General features: G+C 38.1%; 1 protein-coding gene across 1 annotated transcript in view; it reads right to left on the bottom strand.

Annotated features, from left to right (window-relative positions):
- Window positions 1–2569: 2569 nt before the first annotated feature.
- LOC129081540 (zinc finger protein 43-like) overlaps window positions 2570–24354 on the bottom strand; it is a 47518-nt gene continuing 25733 nt past the window's right edge. Inside the window, 6 exon segments of the mRNA XM_054587208.1 lie at window positions 2570–4638; window positions 4641–4670; window positions 4673–6695; window positions 7539–7615; window positions 15632–15727; window positions 16095–16221. Of these exon segments, the coding sequence (XP_054443183.1) occupies window positions 4427–4638; window positions 4641–4670; window positions 4673–6695; window positions 7539–7615; window positions 15632–15727; window positions 16095–16221 (2565 nt within the window). The 3' untranslated portion in view covers window positions 2570–4426.

Genomic DNA, 24354 nt, shown 5'->3' with positions numbered 1-24354 from the left:
ACTAAACAATAAACACATTCAAGCAACACTAAACACCTATGAAGAGTCAGAATCAATGACACTGACACCTGCAAATGCTGTTGTGGATAATGGAGCAACTAAAAACTCTCCTTCATCGCTGGTGAAAATGCATAATGGCACAGCCCTTGGGGAAGAGCGTTTAGAGGTTTTTACAAAACTAAATATGTATTTACCACATGATACAGTAATTGTACTCCTTAGCATTTAACCAGAGCTAAAAACTTTTATCTATCTAAAAGCCTGTAAGGGCCTATTTATACCAACTTTATTCACAATTTACAAATATTGGAACAACAAAGATTTCTGTGGAAAAGTGAATGGATAAGTAAACTGGGGCTTGTGCAATAAAATATTAACTATCACTCTAAAAAATATATCAAGGCATGAATAGACCATGACAGAAACCTAGATACAAAGAATTAAATAAAATAATTCAATCTGCCTGGCCACGTAACTTAGTTGATTAGAGTGGCATACTGATATGCCAAGGATATGGGTTAGATCTCAGGTCCAGGCACATATGGGAAACAACTAATGCATAGATAAGTGAAAGAACAGATCTCTCTTCCTTCTTGTCTCTTCCTAAAATATCAACAAATTAAAAAAAAACCAACCTAAAAAGCCCACATACTGTATGATAACTATGACATTAAACCCCCCCCCCCATACAAAATTAGGGATATGGTTAAAACATCAATGGTTCCAAGACTTTAAGGAACATGGAGATGAACAGGCAGAACACAGAGAAAATTTAGATCCAAGAATCTAGCCTGTATATGATAGATACATGTCCTCATAAATATTTTTGAACTCACAGAATGTACAACCCTGCAGTGAACCCTAAGGTACACTAAAAAACTCTGAGTGATAATGATGTACAATAGGTTCATGTATATCACAAATGTACCACTCTGGCAAAAGATGTTGAGAAGGGGGAGGTTATATAGGTAGGAACAGGGAGAATGTGGGAATTCTACTTAACTTGTATACAATTTTGCTGTGAACCTAAAACTGCTCTTTAAAAAAGCCATTCATAGACTTCTCTTTAGTACCTGGACCCAGATCTAAGCATCTTTCCTATGGTTCCTTATTCACATCCGAGAAATAAATGTTTGTACCCTCCATCACACCCCCCCCCACACACACACACCCGCCCCCCACCACACCCACACCCCCACACCCCCTGCCCCCCCCACAATTAGGATGACCAGTTTCAAAAAAGCAAACAATATCATTTTATATTCATTGTCTTCTTTGATTTTCTATACATCATCTTGAACTAGCTGCCTCTGAAGTGGTTAGGTTGAAGACAGCTCATCCAGGTCTGAGGCCTCCTAATGTGCAAGCACCATGGAGAAAGAGGCCTAGTTCCCTGAGGTTATTTACAAATATTTCAGGATAAACCATTTAAAATTTAAAAATGTCGTAAACGAGAACACATAGTTCATTCAGGTCAGTTAGAAAATGAAAGGCAAAGTATTTCTAAATTAATTAAAAATAAATGGTTTTTCTAAAGCAATAGTTGACTATCTCAGTGGGTTAGAGCATTGTCTTGATACACCAAGGTAGCAGTTTTATTCCTGGTCAGGGCACACTCAAGAATCAACCAATGAATGCAGAAGTAAGTGGAACAACACATCAGTTTCTCTTTGTCTCTGTGCAATGTTTCATGTTCTGTCTCCCTTCTTCTCTCTAAAAACCATACAATGAAAGAATGAATGTGTAAGACAATGCATTAATTTTCCTCTCTCCCCATTCCTTTCTCAGAATGAGTGAAATTTTAAAAAATAAAAATGGTTATTTTAATGTACGGAGAATATAAAATAGAAATGAGGGTAGTAATATAAAATGGAATTAAAATCCAGATTTCAAAAGTGGTATAGTTATTGGGGATAAAATGCTCCCCTATGCACACTTGACTTTGGGAGCCTCAGATGGATAAGGAAAAAGAGAAAATATCATTACAAAAAATAAGGACAAAACTTTTGCACTGAAAAAATACTGGTCAGCTTCCTGGAAGTGTTGTGGTAAAATACGTTCTTCCTAAATTATTTCTGGGTTCTGTAACATGTTTTCCACAACAGTATGTGTGTATATGTACACATTTATAGATTTATAAAATGTATTTATAGATATATGTAATAGATTTAATAAATATATTTAATACATATATAATATATACACAAAAATATATAAAACGTATTTATACTTTAAATATATAGATTTATAGATAAAAAATGTTATTTATTTTTAAAGAGAGGGGATGAAAAGGAGAATGAGAGGGAGAGAAACATCAACGTATGGTTGTTTCTGGCACACCCCCTACTGGGATCCTTGCCCACAACCCAGGCATGTGCCCTGACTAGGAATCAAACCAGCAACCGTTTGGTTCACAGGCCAGCACTTGATCCACTGAGCACACCAGCCAGGGCTAGAGAAATTTTATAGTATATGAACGATATACAAAGAAAAGTTATTACAAAATAAAAAAAATTCTTAATGTTTATCTTTTTAAAAAATATTTATTGATTTTACAGAGACGGGGTGGGGGGAAGAAACATACATCAATTTGTTGTTACTTATTTGTGCATTCATTGTTTCCTCTTCTATGTGCCCTGAACGGGGATCACACTTGTGATCTTGTGTATCAGGAAGATGCTTTAACAAACTGAGCTACCCGGCCAGGGCTTAATGTTTCTTCCTTATGCAAAAAATATGCTCTCATGCAACAAAGTTATAAATCAACCACACACAGCAGCATCTCCATTAAGATTTTCTTTATATATTGTGGATTATTATGTCCTCAGTCTTCTATGGAAAAGTAGATGAGTGAAAGTATAATTTACAAGAGTTCACAGACCTTTAAGATTTACATTTAGTATAAATTCTCATATCAAATATGCCATTAATGTGGAAAAAAAGTTTTAAACATTCTTTTCATTCATATTTTCTCTTTAGAATGAATTCTGATGTTGAATAGAGTTTGAGTATTCGTTAGAGCTTTTCCACATTTTTTATATCTTTTAGGCTTTTCTCCAGTATGAATAGGATGTTGAGCAGGTATGAATGAGGATTAAGAATTTCACTAAGTTTGATATATCTGTAAGGCTTCTCTTCAAAGTAAATTCTCTAATGTTGAATGAGGCTCGAGCAATGGTGAACATTATTTTCCAATTCTTTATATTTTTGTGTTTCTTTAGCATGAATTCTCCAATGTGGGATGTTTTGAATCATGGTTAAAACCTTATCCACATTCTCTGTATTTGTATGGTTTTCCTTCAAGTATATATTCTTTCATGTTCAGTAAGAGATCTGTGATAATTAAAACTTGTGTCTCCTACACTACATTTGTAAGGTTTCACTCCAGTATGAATAAGCTGATTTCAAGTAAGTTCTGAAGAGTAATTAAAGGTATTGCACATAGTTCATAATTATACGGCTTTCCCCCAGTATAACATTGATGGTCACTAGAAGTTGAGGACTGGAAATAACCTTTGACACCTTATCTACATTTACATGGCTTCCTATCCAGTATAAATTCTATGACAGTAAGTGCTTAGTGCTCTTAGAGGATTTGTTATGTTCTTCATACTTGCAAGATTTCTCCCTGGTATGAATTCATCTCTCATGTAGAGTAAGATACAAATGCCATTTTAAAGTTCTGCCTCATGGTCTACAGTTGTAAGACTTCTCTCCACTGTGATCTGTCTTATGTCATATAAAATAGCAACAGTAATGAAAAGTTTTGTCACATTTTCCACATTTGTAAATCTTCTGTCAATGCTTTATCTGATGTTTAGAAAAGTACAAATGCCAATAAAAATGCTTTCCCACACTTTGTACAACTCCAAGATTTCTCTCAACAATGATCTGATGAGTAAGTTCTGAGAACCAAATAAAGGCTTTGTCATATTATCTACATTTGTAACATCTATCTCCTTTATAAATTCTGACATTTAGTAATTAATGAGTGGCAGTTAATGGCTTTTCCACATTTGTAAAACTTTACTTAAGAATGAATTATACAAAATCTAGTAAGGATTCACAGCAAAGAAAAGGCTTTATCACATTCCTTACATCTGTAGATTTCTTTTTAATATGAATTTTTTTTGGTATTTTAATGTATTTCCTGCATTTTACCTATTCCTAAGGCTTCTCTCCAATCTCATAAATTCTGTGATGCTGAGTGAGTTTTCGGTGCTGTTAAAAACTTTACAATTGTTACATATGGAAAATTTTTGTCCAATATACTTTTGGATATCTAACAAGGTTTAAACACCAGTTTAAGGCCTTGCCACATTTTCTACGCAAATAAATCCTTACACCAATATGAATTTTTTGAGGTTGAGTAAGATTTGAGAGCTGCATAAATGACTTACACATTCTCTACATGAATAACACTTTTTTACAGTATGACCTCTTTATGTTCACTAGCAGTGGTGGACCAACTTAAGGCATTGCCAGATCCTTTACATCTATAAGGCTTCTGAAAGGTATAAATTTTCTGATGTTGTATAAGGTCTGAAAACAGGCAAAAGTCTTTACCACATTCTCTACATTGATAAGGCTTCTCTCCAGTATGAAGGTTCTGATGTTGAGAAAGTGACTGGAATGCCTAAAGACTTTGCCACATCCTCTACATTTATAGCTTCATTTGTATGAATTTTCTGATGTTTAATAAGGGATGAAGAATGACTAAAGACTTTACCACATTCTCTACATTGATAAGGCTTCTCTCCAGTGTGAAGGTTCTGATGTTCAATAAAGGTTGAGGAACGGCTAAGGGCTTTACCACATTCTCTACATTTATAAGGCTTCTCTCCAGTATGAACTTTCTGATGTTGTTTAAGGTTTGAGGAATGGCTAAAGGCTTTACCACATTTTCTACATTGATAAGCTTTCTCTCCAGTATGAATCTTCTGATGTTTAGTAAGGGATGAAGAGTGGCTAAAGGCTTTACCACATTCTCTACATTTATAAGGCTTCTCACCAGTATGAGCTTTCAGATGCTGTTTAAGGTATGCCGCCGTGCTAAAGGCTTTATCACATTCTGTACATTTATGAGGCTTCTCTCCAGTATGAGTTTTCTGATGTTTACTAAAGGTTGAAGACGTTCTAAAGGCTTTACCACATTCCGTACATTTATAAGGTTTTTCTCCAGTATGAATTTTCTGATGTTGTATAAGGTACGAGTACAGGATAAAGGCTTTACCACATTCTCTACATTGATAAGCCTTCTCATCAGTATGAATTTTCTGATGCTGTGTAAGGTTTGACAACATGCTAAAAGCTTTATCACATTCTGTACATTTATAAGGCTTCTCTCCAGTATGAATTTTCTTATGTTTATTAAGAGTTGAGGACATTCTAAAGGCTTTACCACATTCTATACATTGATAAGGCCTCTCGCCAGTATGAATTTTCTGATGTTGTATAAGGTTTGAGAACTGGCTAAAGGCTTTACCACATTCTCTACATTGATAAGCCTTCTCTCCAGCATGAATTTTCTTATGTTTAGCAAGGGTTGAGGATGTTCTGAAGGCTTTACCACATTCTATACATTTATGAGGCCTCTCTCCAGTATGAATTTTCTGATGTCGTATAAGGTACGAGTACAGGCTAAAGGCTTTACCACATTCTCTACATTGGTAAGGCTTCTCTCCAGTATGAATTTTCTTATGTTTAGTAAGAGTTGAAGATGTTCTAAAGGCTTTACCACATTCTCTACATTTATAAGGCCTCTCTCCAGTATGAATCATCTTATGAATAGTAAGATATGAACACTGGTTGAAGACTTTACCACATTCTCTGCATTTAAAAGGCTTCACTACAGAATGAATTCTCTGATGTTTAGTAAGGGTCGATGACTCTGTAAAGGCTTTACCACATTCTTCACATTTATAAGGCTTCTCTCCAGTATGAACTTTCTGATGTATAGGAAGGTATGAAGACTGCCTAAAGGCTTTACCACATTCTTCACATTTATAAGGTTTTTCTCCCGTATGAATTTTCTGATGTCGTGTAAGGTGTGACAACTTGCTAAAGGCTTTATCACATTCTCTACATTTATAAGGCTTCTCTCCGGTGTGAATTCTCTGGTGTCCAGTATGGGTAGAAAACTGGCAAAGGGCTTTTGCACATTCTCTGCATTTGTAAGGTTTCTCGCCATTCAGAATTCTTCTCTCATTTGGAGCATGACATGAATGCCTTTTAAAGGCTTTGCCACATGCATTACATTTGTAGAACTTCTTTCCAGTATGAAGTTTTTGATGTAGAATGAGACCTGAAGGCCAACTGAATGTTTTACCACAATCTTTACATTTTTGCTTTTCTCTAGTATGGAATTTCTTAAGTCTATTTCCATTGAATATATGACTAAAGATGCTGTTATGTGGTAAATATCTGTAAGTGATCTCCATGGTATCGATATTCCCTTGTTTAATGTGATTTAAAGATTGTTTGAAAGACTGGACACATCTACTTTGTTTGTCTGTCTTCTCCACAAGAGGAATAACCTGATGTGTATTGTGATTTGACATTTTGTCAAAGACTTCTCTGCTTTGATGATGGTTCTCTGGAAGATGAATATTCTGATGTTTGTAAAGACTAAACTCATGGTTATAATTTTTCCACTGCTCATTACATTGATAACTTCTGTCTTCGTTATATGTACTCTGGTAATTAATGAAGATAGAAAGGCCATTAGTAACAGCTATAATTTCATTAAACATGTACACTTATTCCCAAATAACTATTCTGTGATATCTACTAACCAATGTTGGTTGTATTAAAAAACACTCCCAGCCATGGAGGGTGTGACTAGTTATTTGAGCATTGTTTCGCAAAGTGAAGAGCTGCCAGTTCTATATTCCTAATTAGGGAGCTAGCCTGCTTGTAGGTTCCCTCTATCATAAGGGTGTATGCAAATGGCAACCAACTGAGGTTTCTGACAACAATGTTTCTCTTTCTCTCTTTCTCCCTCCCTTCCCCTCTAAAAATGAATCAAGTAATAAAAAAAAAAATCATTACCAAGTATAGAAAATATACATATTTCAGTATTAAAGAAACCCTTATTTCCCAATGAACTATAATTATTTTTTAATAAAAAGATTGTAAATCTGATCACATTTCAATTTTATAGTGCATTATATATCACTAAATTCTAGAAAGTACTGACTGAAAGTTTAATCACACTCTACAATTTAATCAATTCAAATGACTATTCACACCACAACTTATGTGAGTTCCTAGATTTCCTGACTGCCTCTGCAAGAATACATACACTTAGAAAATTGTTTCTCATCTTCACATTTAGACACATTTATTTGCATTGTCACTGACTAAATTGGGAGACATTCCTAATGTATACTATTTTGGACCTGTATAGGTAACAAGGATTTTTTAAATGAATAACTGTCCCAATTTAGTTATGTGCACTTTAACATCCTTTTTTCTCATCATGCCCTTTCTTATCAGGCTTTCATTACATTATCAAAGGCACACCTTACATATCTTACCAGTATTACTTTAGAGAGTAATAAATCTTCCATCCCTAGCTTTCTCAACAAGGCCTGGTTGTCTTCAGATGACACAGCTGAAAGATATAATAAAAGTTTCACAGCTTTGAGTGTACATTGAACTTACCAGCAAGTTTTGACTACATCCTATTTCTGAGTACTCCTAAAGGAAGTTAAATGTTCAAAACAAGACCAAGAAAGGCACAGTGAAAAAACATTACATCAAAAAGTTGGTATTAGCCCTCACTAGTGTGGCTCAGTGGCTTGAGTGCCAGCCTGTGACCCAAAGGGTCACAGGTTCAGTTCCCAGCCTAGGGCACATGCCTGGGTTCTGGGCCAGGTTCCCAGTAGGAGGTGCACAAGAGGTTACACATATTGATATTTCCCTCCCTTTCTCCCATCCTTCCCCTCTCTAAAAATAAATAAATAAATAAAATCTTTTAAAAAACCCCTTTGTATTAAAGAAAAAATCAGTTAATGGAAAATTCAGTTTCCTTCCTTGGTTGCTTGAAGATTGGTCACCATGATAAATGACACAGTAACTGTCCTGATCAGCAATTTAATTATGAATAAACTACCTCATCAGAAACAAATGATCATTAACGACTTTTTTCCCACCCTGGGAAGGCAACAGCATGGAAGAAACTTTTTAAAAGAACTAGCCAAAATGTGTAGGACCAGACCAGCTGTCATCTTTGTGTTTGGATGCAGAACCCAATTTGGTGGTGTCAAGACAACTGGCTTAGTTTTCATTTATGATTCCGTAGACTGCACACACAAAATATATCCCAAACATAGACTTGTAAGAAATGGCCTATGTAAGAAGAAGAAGACGTCAAGAAAACAGAGATAGGAAAGCAAGAACACAAGGAAGGAAGTCAGAGGGACTGCAAAGGCTAGTATTAGTGCTAGCCAAAAAAAAAAAAAAGAGAGATTCTTCAGTGACTTATCAGTGGTAACTATGAATATTTTTCACAAGAGGATTAATAAACTAAGAACTTAAACAAAATTCATGATGAGTAAACAAATGAGACTATAACAAAATAAGTTTTTGTACAGAAAGGAAACCATCAACAAAACAAAAAACCCAATCTAACAAATAGGGAAAGATATACACCAATGATGCTAAATATCCAAAATATATGAAGAACTTACACAACATAGAAAAAAATCAAATGATACAATTAAAAAATGGTAGAGTTCCTGAGTAGCTATTTCTTTAAACAGGACATAAAGATTGCCAATAAACACATGAAAAGATGTTCAACATCATTCATCATCAGAGAAATGCAAATTGGACCCAAATGAAATACAATAGCACATGTAACAGGATGGAAATTACTAAAAAAATCAACAAATGAGCATTAGCAATGATAAGGAGAAATGCTCATGAAGCCACTACAGAAAACAAGATGGAGGTTCCTCAGAAATTTACAAACAAGTACCATATAACACAGCAATTCCGTTTCTGGGGAGTTATCCGAAGAATACAAGAATATAAGAATACAAATTCAAAGCAGTATATGCATACCCATACCAACTGCAGCATTATTTACAACAGTGAAGATACAGAACTGAAAAAAATGACCACTGCTATAATAGTACTGTACAATTTGGAAGAAATTAAAAGATTTTATTTTAGTTGACATATAATATCAAAAAATGGTATTTCAACATGTCCCCATGTGATGTGACTATGTGTGTATATTCTATATTCGGGAAAAAAACTGCAAACATAATCTCCAAATTATTGAATATGACGCAATCTTGATTTTAAACACACCACATTTTTTCAAATTAAATTCTTAACCATCTTTGTTTTTCATTCTGTACCATTAATATTTCAACTCCCATGTTTTAACTGAAACATTAAGCAAAAAAAAGTAAACAAAAGTATGATCCTCATCATGAGAAAAAAATCCATAGGCTGAGAACAGTATTTGCTAAAGATGACATACATAGGATCACTGTGTGTAACGAAGATGTTTTTAAACTCAACAGTGACAAGAGAAGAAACCTGACTAAAAAGGGCCAAACACCTTAAAAGAAAACACACTAAAAAAGATATATAGATTAAAAAAATCAGTATCTGAAAAGAACCTCCACATCTTATGTCAGTAAGGAAATGCATATTAAAACTATGGAAACTGAACAAACAGTGTTGACAACAGCAAATGCTGCTGCGGACGTGGAGCAACTGGAGCTCTCATTCATTGTTGGTGAAAATGTAAAATTGTATAGTCTCTAGGCAACAGGGTTTGGAGGTTCTAACAAAACTAAACATACACTTATTATATGATCCAATAATTGAGCTCCTTAGTATTTAACCAAAGAACATAAACTTTGGTTGATAATGATGGGCCAATATAAGTTCATCAATATTACCAATGAACTACTCAGGTAGGAGACACTGAGAAAAGGTGGGGACTATGCATGTGTGAGTTCTTATTAACTTCTACACAATTTTGCTGCAAGCCTAAAACTGCTCTTTGAAAAAGTCATTCAAAGACCTTCTATGATGTATGTTTACTTGAGTCTATGCATCTTTCCTATAGTTCTTTAGGCACATTCAAGAAATAAATTTTTGCATCCTTCATTAAAACATGTATGCACAATATACAAAAACCAATTTGCAATTAAGATGACCGGTATAAAAAAAAACAAAACCCACAAAACAAACAATACTGTTTCCAAAAATGTGGAGAAAATGGACCCTATATGTGGTTCAATGAAACATAAATTGCTGCAAACAGCAGGAGTAAAAAATGGGATGTCAGAAAATTAAATAGAATTTTCTTTTTTTAATATTATTTTTCTTAGCGTAGTTTAGTATTTTTTCCTTTTCATGAGATTGAAGAGAGTATTCGTGGGAATATACACAAGATTTGAAGAAAGTTTCTTTCCTTTTTTTCTTTAAAGATTTTGCCTAGGTTGGTGTGGCTCAGTGGACTGAGTGCCAGCCTGCGAAGCAAAGGTGGCCAGTTCGATTCCCAGTCACGGCACATGCCTGGGTTGCAGGCCAGGTCCCCAGTTATTTACTTATTTCTTAATTAATAAATACATTTAAAAAATTTTATTTATGACTAAATTTATCTATTATTTAATAATTACTAAATAAATAAAATCTTTTAAAAAATGTTTTAAAAAATATTTATTTATTTTTACAGAGAGGGGAAGGGTGGGAGAAAGAGAGGGAAGAGAAACATCAATGTGTGGTTGCTCTCAGGTGCCCTCTAATGGTCTGCAATTCAGGCATGTGCCCTGACTGGGAATTGAAGTGGCAACCTTTTGCTTTGCAGGCTGGCGCTCAAGCCACTGTGCCACACCAGCCAGGGCAGAACTGTTCTCGAATTGCACCCTTCTACTTCTGGGTATTTGTCCAGAAGAATTCAAAGGAGGATCTGTAAGAGACATTTACACACCTGTGTTCACTGGAGCATAATTCACAAAAGCCTGTAATAGGTGGAAGCAACCCCAATGTCTATGGATAAACAATTAAGTAAAAAAAAGAGTGTAGTATATACATACAAAGGAGTTGTATTCTGTCAGAAAATTGAAAAACATCTTATCACTGCCTAACAGAATGACAAACACTGAGGACATTATTTAAGCAAAGGACATGAGTCACAAAGAGATAGATACTATAGGATCCATTTATGTGAGTAACCTAATGGAGTCCACCTCACAGGAAAGAAAACAAAGGTAATTACCTGAGCCTTGGTTTTAAGCCAAATGAGGAAATGGCTGTTTAATGTACACTGAGACATTTCTGCCAGATGGAACTTTCAAGAGATAAGATACACAACAAAGACAGTATACTTAACACAACTGGACTATACAGTTACAGATAGTTAAGATGCTAGATTTTTTTTGGTTTCCAGCCAAGATGGAGGTGTAGGTAGATAGCTTTGCTTCCTCACACAACCAAAGGATGGATAACAACCAATTTAAAAACAAAAAAACAACCAGAACACCCAGAAAACCTAACTGCATGGAAGCCCGACAACCAAGGAGTTAAAACATTCATCCAGACTGGCAGGAGGGGTGGAGACAGTAAGCCAGGGCTAAGAGGACTTGTGGTATGTCAGTGGCGGATGGCTGGGGTGGGTGAGACGGTGGCAGGTGGACAGGCGGTCCCACATTCAAGTGTAGAAACACCAGGAGGAACAACTGAGGAGCGAGACCAACTGCCCAACCTAGGGCTGCAGCCTGGGAAAATAAAGCCTCAAAGCTTCTGGCTGTAAAAACCTGAGGTAGTTGTGACGGCGGGAGAAACTGCCAGTCTCATAGGGGAGTATGTTGGAGGGGCCCATTGGGTCCTAGAATGCACACAAGCCCACCCATCTGGAAATCAGCACCAGAAGTGCATAATCGCTTCATTTGTGGGTAGTGGGGGAAGTGACTGAACAGGGGGAGAGCCGACCAAATGGCATTCTTACCTCTCTGACCCACACACAGCACCACCATGCAGTGAAGTGGGTTGCTCCGCACTGGCCAATACCTAAGGCTCCACTCTTTAAAATGTAACAGTTGTGCCGACTCAAAGAAATATGGCCCAAATGAAAGAACAGATCAAAACTCCAGAAAAAGAACTAAGCAACAAAGAGATAGCTAACCTATCAGATGCAGAGTTCAAAACACTGGTAATCAGGATGCTCACAGAAGTGATTGAGTATGGATGCAAAAAAAAGGGGAGAAGTGAAGGCTATATAAAGTGAAATAAAAATATACAGGAAACGAACACTGAAGAGAAGCAAACTGGGACTCAAATCAACGATCTGGAACAAAAGAAAGAAACATTCAACTGGGACAGAGTCAAGAAACAATAATTCAAAAAAATGAGGAGAGGCTTAGGAACCCCTGGGACAACTTTAAACGTCCCACCATACAAATCACAGGGGTGCCAGAAGGAGAAGAGGAGCAAAAAACTGAAAACTGATTTGAAAAAATAATTAAGGAAAACTTCCCCAATCTGATGAAGGAAATAGACATGTAAGTCCAGGAAGCTCAGAGAGTCCCAAACAAGGAGAACCCAAAGAGGAACACACCAAGACACATAATAATTAAATTACCCAAAATTAATATAAGGAGAGAATCTTAAAAAGGAGCAAGAGAAAAGGAGAGAGTTACCTACAAAGGGGTTCCCATAAGACTCTCAGCTGATTTCTCAAAAAAAACCCTTGCAGGCAAGAAGGTGTTGGAAAGGAGTATTCAAAGTGATGAAAAGCAAGGACCTACATCAAAGATTACTCTATCCAGCAAAGCTATCATTTAGAATGGAAGGGTGGATAAAGTGCTTCCCAGATAAACTTAAAGGAGTTCAGCATCACCAAGCCCTTAGTATATGAAATGTGAAAGGGACTTATCTAAGAAAAAGAAGAAAATCAAAACTATGAACAGTAAAATGACAACAAAGTTACAACTATCAACAACTGAACCAAAAACAAACTAAGCAAACAACAGGAACAGAATCTCAGGAATGGAGATCACATGGAAGATTATCAGCAGGGGCAGGGGGTGGTGGTGAAGGGGGAGGATGGGGGAAAAGGTACAGAGAATAAGGAACATAATTGGTAGGTACAAAACAGATGGGGAGGTTAAGAATAGTGTAGGAAATGGAGAAGCCAAAGAACTTATATGTACAACTCATGGACATGAACTAAGGGGGGAAATGCAGGACGGAAGGGGGGTACATGGTAGAATGGGATAAAGGGGAGAAAATATGGGACAACTGTAATAGCATAATCAATAAAAGACTTAAAAAAAGATGCTACATTTTTGTTCACATGATTTTAATCAAAGTTTAAAACAAAAAACATCTGAGATAGTTATAAACTTTTCAAAAATTATATTCAATTTAGAAAGTTTTTATCTCATAGAAAAAGAATATAAACTCACCCATGAACCAATATAATATTAACACTATCACAGTAAGCACACAGGACAAAACAAACATTGACCATTAATGAAGCACAGAAGGGAACAAGATAGTGTAATTTGCCACGTATCATGCATGCTCTTTTGCCCAAATTTCTGAGGGAAAAATAAAGATGCACATTATACATGGGTAGTACTTGAAATAACTTATGTTTTAGAGTCTTGTGATTTGTAATTATTTGTTACATAAAATTGCTTGTACCATATGTTCAAAAAGAAATGCTAAAACTCTTTTATAATACAAAAAAACAAGTACCTAAATATAAATAAATAATTGAATTTAAAAATTAAAATGAAAGATACTTTCCTGAAAGTCTGGGCCAAAAATGTGCATATGCATTATTCACAGGAGTGTGTTATACCCAGCATAATGTGGTTAAGTCACAAACAAAAGAGGGTAAAAACTAGACAAACGTGCATGTCATTTGAATGGCAAATGACATATGGTTGATTCATATTTTCATTAAGTCCCACAATATCTTCAGTGTACTGAGTGGAAAACTATCACTCACTTTCCTAATATATAAATAAAAACCAAAAAGTAACTCAACTAAATCTGGGGCATCTATCATTGAAAAGAAAACATGATGGAAAACCAGTGGGGAGTATAGCTGGCTGAGTGAGACTGAGAGAATCTGGAGTCCCAGTCTTTCTCTTAAAGGTGCTGCACAAAGACTTACTGGGACACACTGGCTGTGATCTCCAGCCCTGGGACAGCAGCTTGAAAGGCATAAGGGTCTATGAGGAAGGAACTGAATTGTCTGGCTTCAGGGCAAAGGCGGGAGGGGCAGCTTTCTCCCACCCAGAAATCCCCCCAGGGGCCATTATTCCCTTGCTCAGTCCTCCCCATTACAAAGCTAGCAGGCAGGTGCCCTATCCGAGTCTCTCTGTCTACTTGGCTAACACTGCAGCTCTGTCCTAGTGATTCCCTGAGGTGTTTCAAGCAGCACTCAACTTGAAAGCCCAGGTCCAGTGGCTTTTCTATACAAATGGCCTCTCTTGCCTCATGGTTCAGACGCTCCTAAATCTCAGAAACAAATTGCATCTGGCCCCTGTGTGCCCCGTTCCTCTCATTCAGTGGCCTCATGTCAGCACTAGCCATAGTCGGCCTTGGATCACATCTTGCCCTCTCCTGGACCCTTCCAAACATAGCTTAATTAGAAGCTATCTGCATATCACTCTGTAATGGGTGCCAGGTGATCCCGGGCAATTCATCGGTGGTGGCTGACCTTGCACCTCCAGGGAAGGTTCAGAGCCAGTGTACCCAGTGGATAGCTTAAGATCATGTTGGACTACAACCCTACCACTTCTGTAGGTGACACGCTTAAGGGGCAGAATCAGTGAGCACCAAAGCACCACTGAACAATTTAAAAAAATATGAAGTGCCTAATAATTCTGTAACTCATTGCTTACCAAAGGATAGTGATGAAGAAATTAGGTAATAACAGAGACTTTCCTACATGGTGGGCAGTGTTTTCAAGTCAGCTATGGCAGAAACTTGTTGAGGAACTCTGAGGTAAACAAATACAGTAAACTACTTAAACATGAAGGAATTAACACATATACTATAAATTTCTTGTATTATTTCATACTAAGCAAAAGGACATTTTGAAGCAAAACAGAAAATTAGATTGTCTCATTTTGGGAGGTGCCTTCTGCTGTGATGAAATCACTGAGTATAAACATTGTAAGGTCTTCTTTGAAGCCTCTATAGGATAAGAAATTATAAGCCAGAAAAAATGACACCTGTCCCCAGGGTTCTTGGGGTTTCTGCGCCAAATTCCAGGACCTCAACCATTTCCTTCATGATCACTTTTCATGAGGAAAAAAAGTTAAAAAAAAGGGGGGGGCTTAACATACATTTCTCAGCAATGTGCACAGGTTTTCCCAGGTCCCCAAAGCAATGGAAGAGGAGCTAGACCACTGCAGCTCTCACGAGCTAAGGGGAAGACTTTGGCCCCAAGTGCTAATAGGATGACAGAGGTCACCGGACATGATGGAGACAAGTTGTCCCTCTATAACAGCAACAGAAATAAACCTGGACTTCTCAAAATCCTTTTTACTGAAGCATAGGCTCCCAAACCACATAAGGTCTGGCTTCCTCTATGACCTCTGGGCCTCTTACCTATGTCACCGGCTTCCCCATTCCCACCTACCTGGGTGGGCAGATAATGTCTTTTCTCTGTTCACAATCCAGTGTTCCTTCATTTGCTCCAAAATAGTGACCAGGACTGTCTTAGAGACAAAAAGACCTGTTTATATGAAAAAGAATCATTAGTTTTGAAGGAAATTTCCCATTCTACTCTGTTCTCAGGAAATTAAACTGGTAATATAAAACATTCTAGAAAGTGATTTTCCAAAATACTGTTTTCAGTAGCACCTTAATTATTCTAGACAACATGTAAAGTTTTCAGACACTAAGTTTCCAATTTAAACTGCTCAGGAAACCTTTTCTTTCTATACCGGAAAACCTCCAATTTCTCCATGGTGAGCAAGAATCTGAATAGCTACCACACAAAGCCCCAAAAGCTGTTAAACTGACAAAAAAAAAACAAAAAAAAAAAACAACAACAAAACCCTGCGGGTGCAGCAGGAACTCTGAAAGGTGCTCATCCTCACCCAGGGAGACCAGGTTCCTGTAGTTCTGCAACATCACATCCACGTACAATTTCCGCTGAGCTGGGTCCAGGCACTCCCACTCCTCCCGAGAGAAACCTACTGATACATCCCCAAAGGTCAACGATCTCTGAAACAGCAGAGTTCATAATGTCATCCAATAGGTAAACAGTGTTAGGAGAAGTGGTTTTGAGCTAAAAGAGTGTCCTGAGTTACTTACTAATATCATTTTGACCCAGATATATAGTCTAATGTATTTTCAAACATTGAGAAATCCAAACTTACCACAAATCTAAAGCAGACTTAACTTTTCAGAAAAATAAACTTTAAAACTAAGGCATCGACACAGGCATATGGATGTGAGTGTTGTATTTGTATCATTCGGAATCAGTTGAATTTCTCAGCTACAAAAGTCCTGGTAAGTTGAAAGTTTAAGTACTTATTTGCACTTCACTCAGACAATAGGAACTGCAGTTTTATAAAAGCGGAGATTCTGAGTTAGGAGTTCTGGGGTGGGGCCTGTGTTTCCACATCCTTAACAAGCTCACTTTTTACTAGTGATGCCAATGTCTTTGGTCCACGTGCCATATTTCCAAATAACACAGAAAACAGAAAAGAATTCATACCTATCTTTGAGCTGAAGAAGTTTTATAAAATTTACAGTTTTCAAGAAATAAGAAACACAGCAGTCACAAATTTTAAAATTTTGTATATAGAATCTTAAAACAAGATTACTCTTCCTATGCTATAAGAGCATTTTCTGAAACATAAAGAGTAGACCTTGGTTTTATTCTAAATTTGATTTACAACTACAAAACCCCCCCACACATACAGAAATGCATACAGAGACCTTACGGACATTCATTGCAGTTTCTGTAACTGCAGCAAAGAAAAACAGAAACATCTGAAGATAATAACAAGACAAAGTATCTCAAATATATCAACATTTTATGCACACAGACACACATCGAAACTAGGTACAACTGAAAAGTGATAAAAAACAGAATGTTGCCCTGGCTGGTGTGGCTCAGTGGACTGAGTGCTGGCCTATGAAACAAAGGGTCACTGGTTTGATTCCCAGTCAGGGCAAATGCCTGGGTTGCAGGCGAGGTCCCCAGTAGGGGGCACACAAGAGGCAACCACACATCGATGTTTCTCTCTCTCCTTCCTTTTCCCTCTCTAAAAAAATAAATAAAAAGAAATATAAAAAATTAAAAAAGAAACAGAATGTTCATGTCAATGAAATTAAGATTATTGTGCAATTCAGTAAATCTCATAAGTTTATGTGTGAATGATAGCATTTGTGTTTTATAAACAAAATAAGTGAAGCTCACATTATGGTAAAAAGGAAATCAGAGATATTGTTTCTTAGTCTTTTATTTCTTTTTAAATATTTCTGTTATCATTAGGGGAGAACTATAACTTAGAAATTTAACTGAATTGAACATATATGAATATGATTCTTGTAAACTTTCTTGAAAATGCAAAAAGTGATCATGTAGAGTATGTCTGTGACATGAGTGTGGAATATAATGAAAATTTACAAGAACAAGGCCTCATTGATTAAATTCTCCATGTTGGAAGCCACTGATCTCGAGGAAATAAACGTAGGGCCTGCATTTTCCAAAGCAAACTAAAATGACAACAAAATTTCCAGATAAAATGTGATAGTTTTTTCACATTTCTCAATAATTCCCTGCTAGACCCTTGTTAATGATAAAGGAAGTCTATTAACTCTACACTGAAAACAGCACCTCAGCCAGGTGACTATCAGGGTAGACTGGAACAATGGCTATGCAGTGACTGAGGCACATGGAGGGACATGTCATCACTGCTGTGATATTACTGGCAAAAATACAGAAGAAAATTGTGTGAAAATTATCATAAATAAAAGTCAATTTCTGCAGATGTAAAACCAAATATACTCTCTCATGTCTTGTACCCTAATTAGTGCATTTAAGTACCAAGACTTTTGTACCAAACCAGCAAACAATTCTTTTCTATCTACTCTTCCTTGTCAGATCTTTCTGAGCTATCCTGACCAGTAAATCGTGTTTTCCCACCCCTGATCTACACAGCAGATGCTGCAGCTACATGAACCTAAAACCTACATGTCCCTTTTCACCAATTCTTGAGCCTCTAAGTCCATCCCAACAGGGATGTTGGACATGGGTGCCTTCCAGGTTGATCTGTCACGGAGGGGATATGTTCAGTAGTTGAAGGTCATTCAGTAAAGGTGGAAATTCCTGACCTCAGAGAGCTAAAAATAATGAAGAGAAGGCTATGGAACAAAGGATAAAAGTACATAAACTTCTGACCCTGACAATCATAAAACGAAAAAATTAGAGGAAAACAACCTCGCTAGGCAAGAACATCAGATGTAGAGAAACAAGGGTTGCAAGTTCTAAATCTAAATTAGAGGAGGAAAAACAGAGCCTCTGACCTAGGACACATCGTTTACTGAGAAGTGGCCATGTCCTCCTGCTGGAGCTCAGGTTGTTTTCTCAGGGACAATATGCTGATGGGTCAAGTGTGCCTGTTGAGGATGTGCCTTCAAAGGTGTCCCCACAGCCCCTTAATCCTCTTCTACCACACTCATAGGCAGAGTGACCTGGAAATGCTGAAAAGGCCACTCTCTCCTGTCCGTTGTCACAGGAGACTCAGGAACAATAAGCTCCTACATGGAGACCACATTGGCAGTTTTTTCTTTCTCTTTTCAGGTGCTCCCTCCTTCCACAGACGTCCACAAACTCCTGCAGCAATGAGAACATGCGCTGCTCTCCTCAACCCCAATGCCAGTTACAGCACCCTGTTACCTTACCTAAACAAAGCTTGCTCCTCACACTCACAAATCACGTACAAGACCTCAGTAAACAATCATACCCCACCTAGAGCAGTTGACCAACTCTGTGGGGGAGCACACAGCTGATGTCATTTCTTAAATCTCCGCAAGTGATCTAATGAGAAATACCAGGAAACCACTTAGATTTCATGACCATGCAGGGCCCCATTCTATGTTATGGTTCTGCAGGTCAGCAGTGAGGACCATGGTATGGCACCTTTATCTAGTTCCTTCCTGATGCCCACATTGCTCCCCCAGAGCTGATTTCAGTAGCACTTGGCAACAGGTATTAGACCCAGCACACCTCAGACCTCTGAGTACTGTGAGGCACTGAAGCAGGAACTTCTAGAAGTGCAGCACCCTAGGCAGATTGTCTTCCTCTTTTCTCAGGTAATTACAGAGAATAGAGATCTCCATGCTAAAAATTTTGAAAAAAGTTAACTATTGAAATAGGCCTGTCAAATCACTTCACCATGAAGAGATGGGCTCTGTGGTAACCAAGATTAAGGTCAATCCAATCCATCTTTCAACAGTTTCAGAGAACAAACAAGAAGGACTTGAAGGGAACCACTCCTTTGTGGCTCACAGTCACTAATTAAACAAATCACATAAAGGAAAGAAAGAGCTGCTGAACATTAGATGAAGTCATGAAACTAGGCTCAGACTCTGACTGTTAAGAGCACTGACATCCTTACCAAGCGCACAGGGCAATAGCCCGGTATTACTACGTACCAATGGATGTTTCCACATGTGATAAACAGCAAAAAGGATGCAGGGCTCAGGGTTTAAACTAGACACAATTAATTTGAAAAGAAATGCTCTGTTTTGTTTTTTTTTAAACATGACTTTTAGGTTTAAAGTTTCAAAATGGTGAGAATACCTTCTACTTAGAAAATAATGATGAGTTGGTCATTTCCAATGCTTATTTCAGAAGTTCATGATTACTTACAGAAAACAGATATTTAACAGGCTAGAATTTCTCTCAGTATGTTTTATAAACAAATTTAATGTGAGAAATAGAAAAAAAGTAAATTCACAGGAGAGGAAAAAGGGTCCAATGCTTCGAATAATTTTTTGAAAACGTTTAGGTGGACAGACTCCATCATTTCTTGTCTCCCTTTTGCATCCCCGGAAATGGGATGGGAATGGCTGATGGACAAGTCTCCCCCTCTGAGTGGGTAAGGGTTGCAGCTGGACGCTAACAACGATCAAACCTTTAATCGGTGATTTAAAATCTCACTCAAATCTGTAATTGAGCAAATTTTCAGTTAAATATATAAAGCCACAAGCGGGTATCTCACAACTTAATCATCCACATCCCATCGGCTCACCACTCATCGAGATCTGGGTTCCCCTTCTGCTCTGCATTTCTGCCTATGGATCTGTTTCTGTCTCTTCCCTGTGTCTCTGCACTTTTGTCCTTTCCTGTGTTTCCCCTCCCCCACCACCTCCTTTCTCTTCTTTTCTCTATTCCTGTCCCTAAACCTGTTCAGCGAACCTCTTGAAACTTATTTCACCTTCAGTTGCTTTCTCCCTGATCTTTCTGATTGTTCTCATCCGTCTCCTGCACCCCCCACATGCCTCTGTCCCCTCTGCTGCCCCAGTTACTGTCTTTCCTGTCACGCCACAGATGCCTCTCAATGCCGTTTCTCCCTCAAACCATTCTCCCCAAACTGCCTTTCTGTCCCTGCGGTCGATCCTCCAACTCCTCTCCTCTGAACCACTCTCCCTGTCTGAAGTGCCTCTTATTAAATGACTGAGTGCTGTCTTTCTGCTCGCTCATCCGTAGAACCTCTAACTGTCCCCCAAGTCTTGTCCCAACTGCTCTCTCCGTTTCAAGTATGTGTCTATGGGGCGGTGGGATGTCTGTAAGTGGGGCTTGCAGACCCCAAGCCGAGGGGCAATTCGTGCTCCATGGGCCAAAACAGTGAGGCACACAAATTGTTTGCTCCACCCGAGTAGTTTCCTCTGACTTTAAAGGGCCCAGGGAATGACTCCCAGCACAAAATCCACACAGCAGACCAAGTTTAACCACCGGAGAGTGGAGAAATCTCTGGCGGGCCGGCCTCAGAGTTTCCACGTAAATGGACCCTCCGCCCAGCAGCTAAGCAAGTCTGTGTTTGGGGGCATTTCACCTACACTCCAGACCTGGCGCTTCAGGAGGCCCAACAGCGAGTGCTTCAAGGCCCGCAGTGATAGCGAGGCTTCCCACGTGCAGGAAAGGGACCTTAGGGTATCCGGTTTGAACCAGAAAGAACGGGACCAGGATGACTCACATGACCTCCACTGCTCAATAACTGCTTCCAGGTGAAAAACAAAATGCGCATGCATTTGTTACCAGCCTTACAGCATTACCGGCTATTCTGGAGATGGGAGGGGTCACAATACAAGCCAGGTAAGGACAGGGACCTGGGTTGGGGAGTGGAGCTAATGTAGGATTAGGGCCTGGAGTCCTCTACATAGCTCTCCTGGTTATATTCTTTCCTTTCTCATTGCATTAGACTTTGGAACCATTTTGTACAGCTTCAATGTACTTACAAAAAAAAAGTAGCAGAAAAGTCTTTTTGGAAATTCTCAAAAACTGGGAAAAGAACAATGTGTGTGTGACTATGGGAGAAAGAAAAAATTAATGTGGGACTTAGAATGTATTCTGCATCCAATAAAAATGAAAAGAGAACATATAAATATTTATAATTTGCCTCTATGTCAGGAAAAATGTAAAGATTTCATTTATTTTTAGAGAGAGGGGAAGGGAAGGGAAGGAAAGAGAAACCTGACGTGGAAGAGATACATGATCAGCTGCCTTTCTCTCACACCCCAACTGGGACCTGCTCTACAACCTAGGCATGTGCCCTGACTGGGAATCAAACCTGTGACCTTTTGGTGCACAGGCTGGTGCTCAATCCACTGAGCCACACCAGCTGGGGCCATCAGGAAAAATTAAAAATAACTTGTCAAGAAGGGATAGCAATTTAACAAACTACCTATAAGCATAAAGGTTCTTTTATTTTCGTTTTGTTTGCTTTGGTTTTCTGCACATCACTTTGAACTACCTGCCTGTGAAGGGATTAAGTTTCAAACAGTTCATCCAGTCCTGAGGCTTCCTAATGTGCAGGCACCCTGAACAGAGAGGCCTGGGTTCTTGAGGTTATTTACAAATATTTCATCATGATAAAAGTTATAAATTTGAAAATACTGTAAACAAGAACAGTTCATTGAGGACAGTAAGACAATGAAAGGCAATGCATTTCTAAATGATTTAAAAGTAAATGGTTATTCTAAAGCCTGCTTAAGTAGCTCAGTGTGTTAGAGCATCATTTCAATATACCAACCCAGTAGTGGGTTCAATACCTGGTACCTACAAGAATCAACCGGTAAATACATAAATATGTGGAACAACAAATGGATGTTTATCTCTCTCTTTGTCCCTCTTCCTCTTTCTCTTAAAATCACAGAAGTATCAAACAACGAATGCGTAAGTGGAAACAAATCGATGTCTTTTTCTCTCCCTTTTCCTGTCTGTAAATATAATGTAAAAAACAGTAACAATGTTAAAGGATAAAGAATGTTAAATAAAATAAATGAGGATAATAATATAAAAAGGAAATATTTGAAATCAATTTCAAGAGTGGTATAATTATTGGAGAAAAAGTGCTCCCATATGCAGCCTTGACTTTGGGAGGTCAGGCGGAAGAGTAAAAAAGAAACATGTTGCCTTGGCTGGTGTGGTTCATTGGTTTGAGGGCAGGCCTGTGAACCAAAGGTCACAGGTTCAATTCCCAATCAGGGCACACGCCTGGGTTGTGGGCCAGGTTCCCAGGAGGGGGGGGCCTGAGAGGCAACCACACACTCATGTTCCTTTCCCTCTTTCTCCCTCCCTTTCCCTCTCAAAAAATAAAATCTTTAAAAAAAGAGAAGAAAAAATGTCATTGAAAAAAGATACAAGAGAAAGAACAAAACAACTTTTTCTCACTGAAAAACCAGCAGCAAGCTTCCTGGAAGTTTTGTTGTGGTAAAACATATTCCTAGATATTCTTTGGCTTACTAGAACAAAAATTTATTTTTTCCCCATGCTATGACTATATATCTTATATGTTATTCTTACGTCAGGCTTAATATCAAACAGCACAGATGTGTAATCACACACGAGGTTGATAATTTTAAGTAATATTAATCATATAACAGTGCAGCTTCCATGAGAAAATTTTCCTGCCTTTGTTCACACTACATACATTTACTCTTTTTCCAATGCAATTATTTAACTTATTCTGTGCCCTACTTTAGGGGGGTTTATATTAGAAAGGCAGGTAAATTATCAGCCTTCTAATCTACACCGTTAATAAAAAAGAGCTGTTTGGAAAATATTTAAATACAAATCCACAAACTCTTTACATGGGTTTTCTTCCCACCACTGCCCAACCCATCCACGATGACAGGCTGCCCAGAGGAGTTGTCTCTGGAAGAATTCATTCTGTGCACTCTTCCAACTAGAGAGAGGAAGGAGCACTGAGCCAGACCTTGAAAATTGTTGTGTCTGCCAATAAAGACCATCATCTTGTTTGTTTCAGAACAATGTTGTAACCTTGTCATGTACCCATTAGAACTGAAGGGTTTTAAAGTAAACCAGAGGCCACCTGTACTCCAGATATCACCCCAGCTGTATTCCCCAGGGCTGCACGTGCTTGAGTCATGGGTGAAAAAAAAAAGTATTTACTTTTCACCTCAAAATAAATGTTAAAAAATCTTAGGCTTCAATGACAAATGACTATGTGTCTAAGAAGACTCCTCCAATTCAAAGACCTATGTAGGGTCCTCCCTAAATAACATTTTGTTGGGGACCACTCTATGTGCTATCAGGAACTGTAGCCCCTCAAAAGAATGCATTATATTTACTGAAACTTGCTGTTTTGCTCTGCCCTGACAAGGAAAAACCAAGTGTTTAGTCTCAAAGCAGGAGTAAAGATTCCTGAGCCTCTTAACCTTCGCTTAATAATCATCTAGCATCAGTATGTCTGACAGACCCTAACCCAAGGCTGACCTATGCACTCATCTTATTTTTATCGATAGCTCTCTGACATAGATTGGTAACTTTCGCACGTATGCTGTATATCTCTGCACATTATCATTCCGAATAAAAGCCATTTCAGAGAAGAGCTCAGGGCATTCCCCACTAGAGGGAATCGCCACCCCTCCTCCTGACAGGCAACTGGTGTCTGGAATGACTTGTTATTTCATCAGCAATGGCCAGGTAGACCCCATGGGGGTGGGGAGAAGCCCCACAACATATTAAGGGGGAACACAACAGAAACACCTCAATAAACTTCCACATTCAGAAAAAGAAAAGATAAAAAGAAAGGTGGTACTCAGAGATCTCCAGTCCATAGCAAATACGCAGTTTTGCTGGGCAGTATGTACTTCAGG

Source organism: Pteronotus mesoamericanus, unplaced genomic scaffold (assembly GCF_021234165.1).
Source record: "Pteronotus mesoamericanus isolate MK-2021 breed Mesoamerican mustached bat unplaced genomic scaffold, CSHL_Meso_final scaffold_1135, whole genome shotgun sequence".
Lineage (NCBI taxonomy): Eukaryota > Metazoa > Chordata > Mammalia > Chiroptera > Mormoopidae > Pteronotus > Pteronotus mesoamericanus.
Note: the sequence above shows the minus strand (reverse complement) of the source record. Positions and strands in the feature narration are given on the sequence as shown.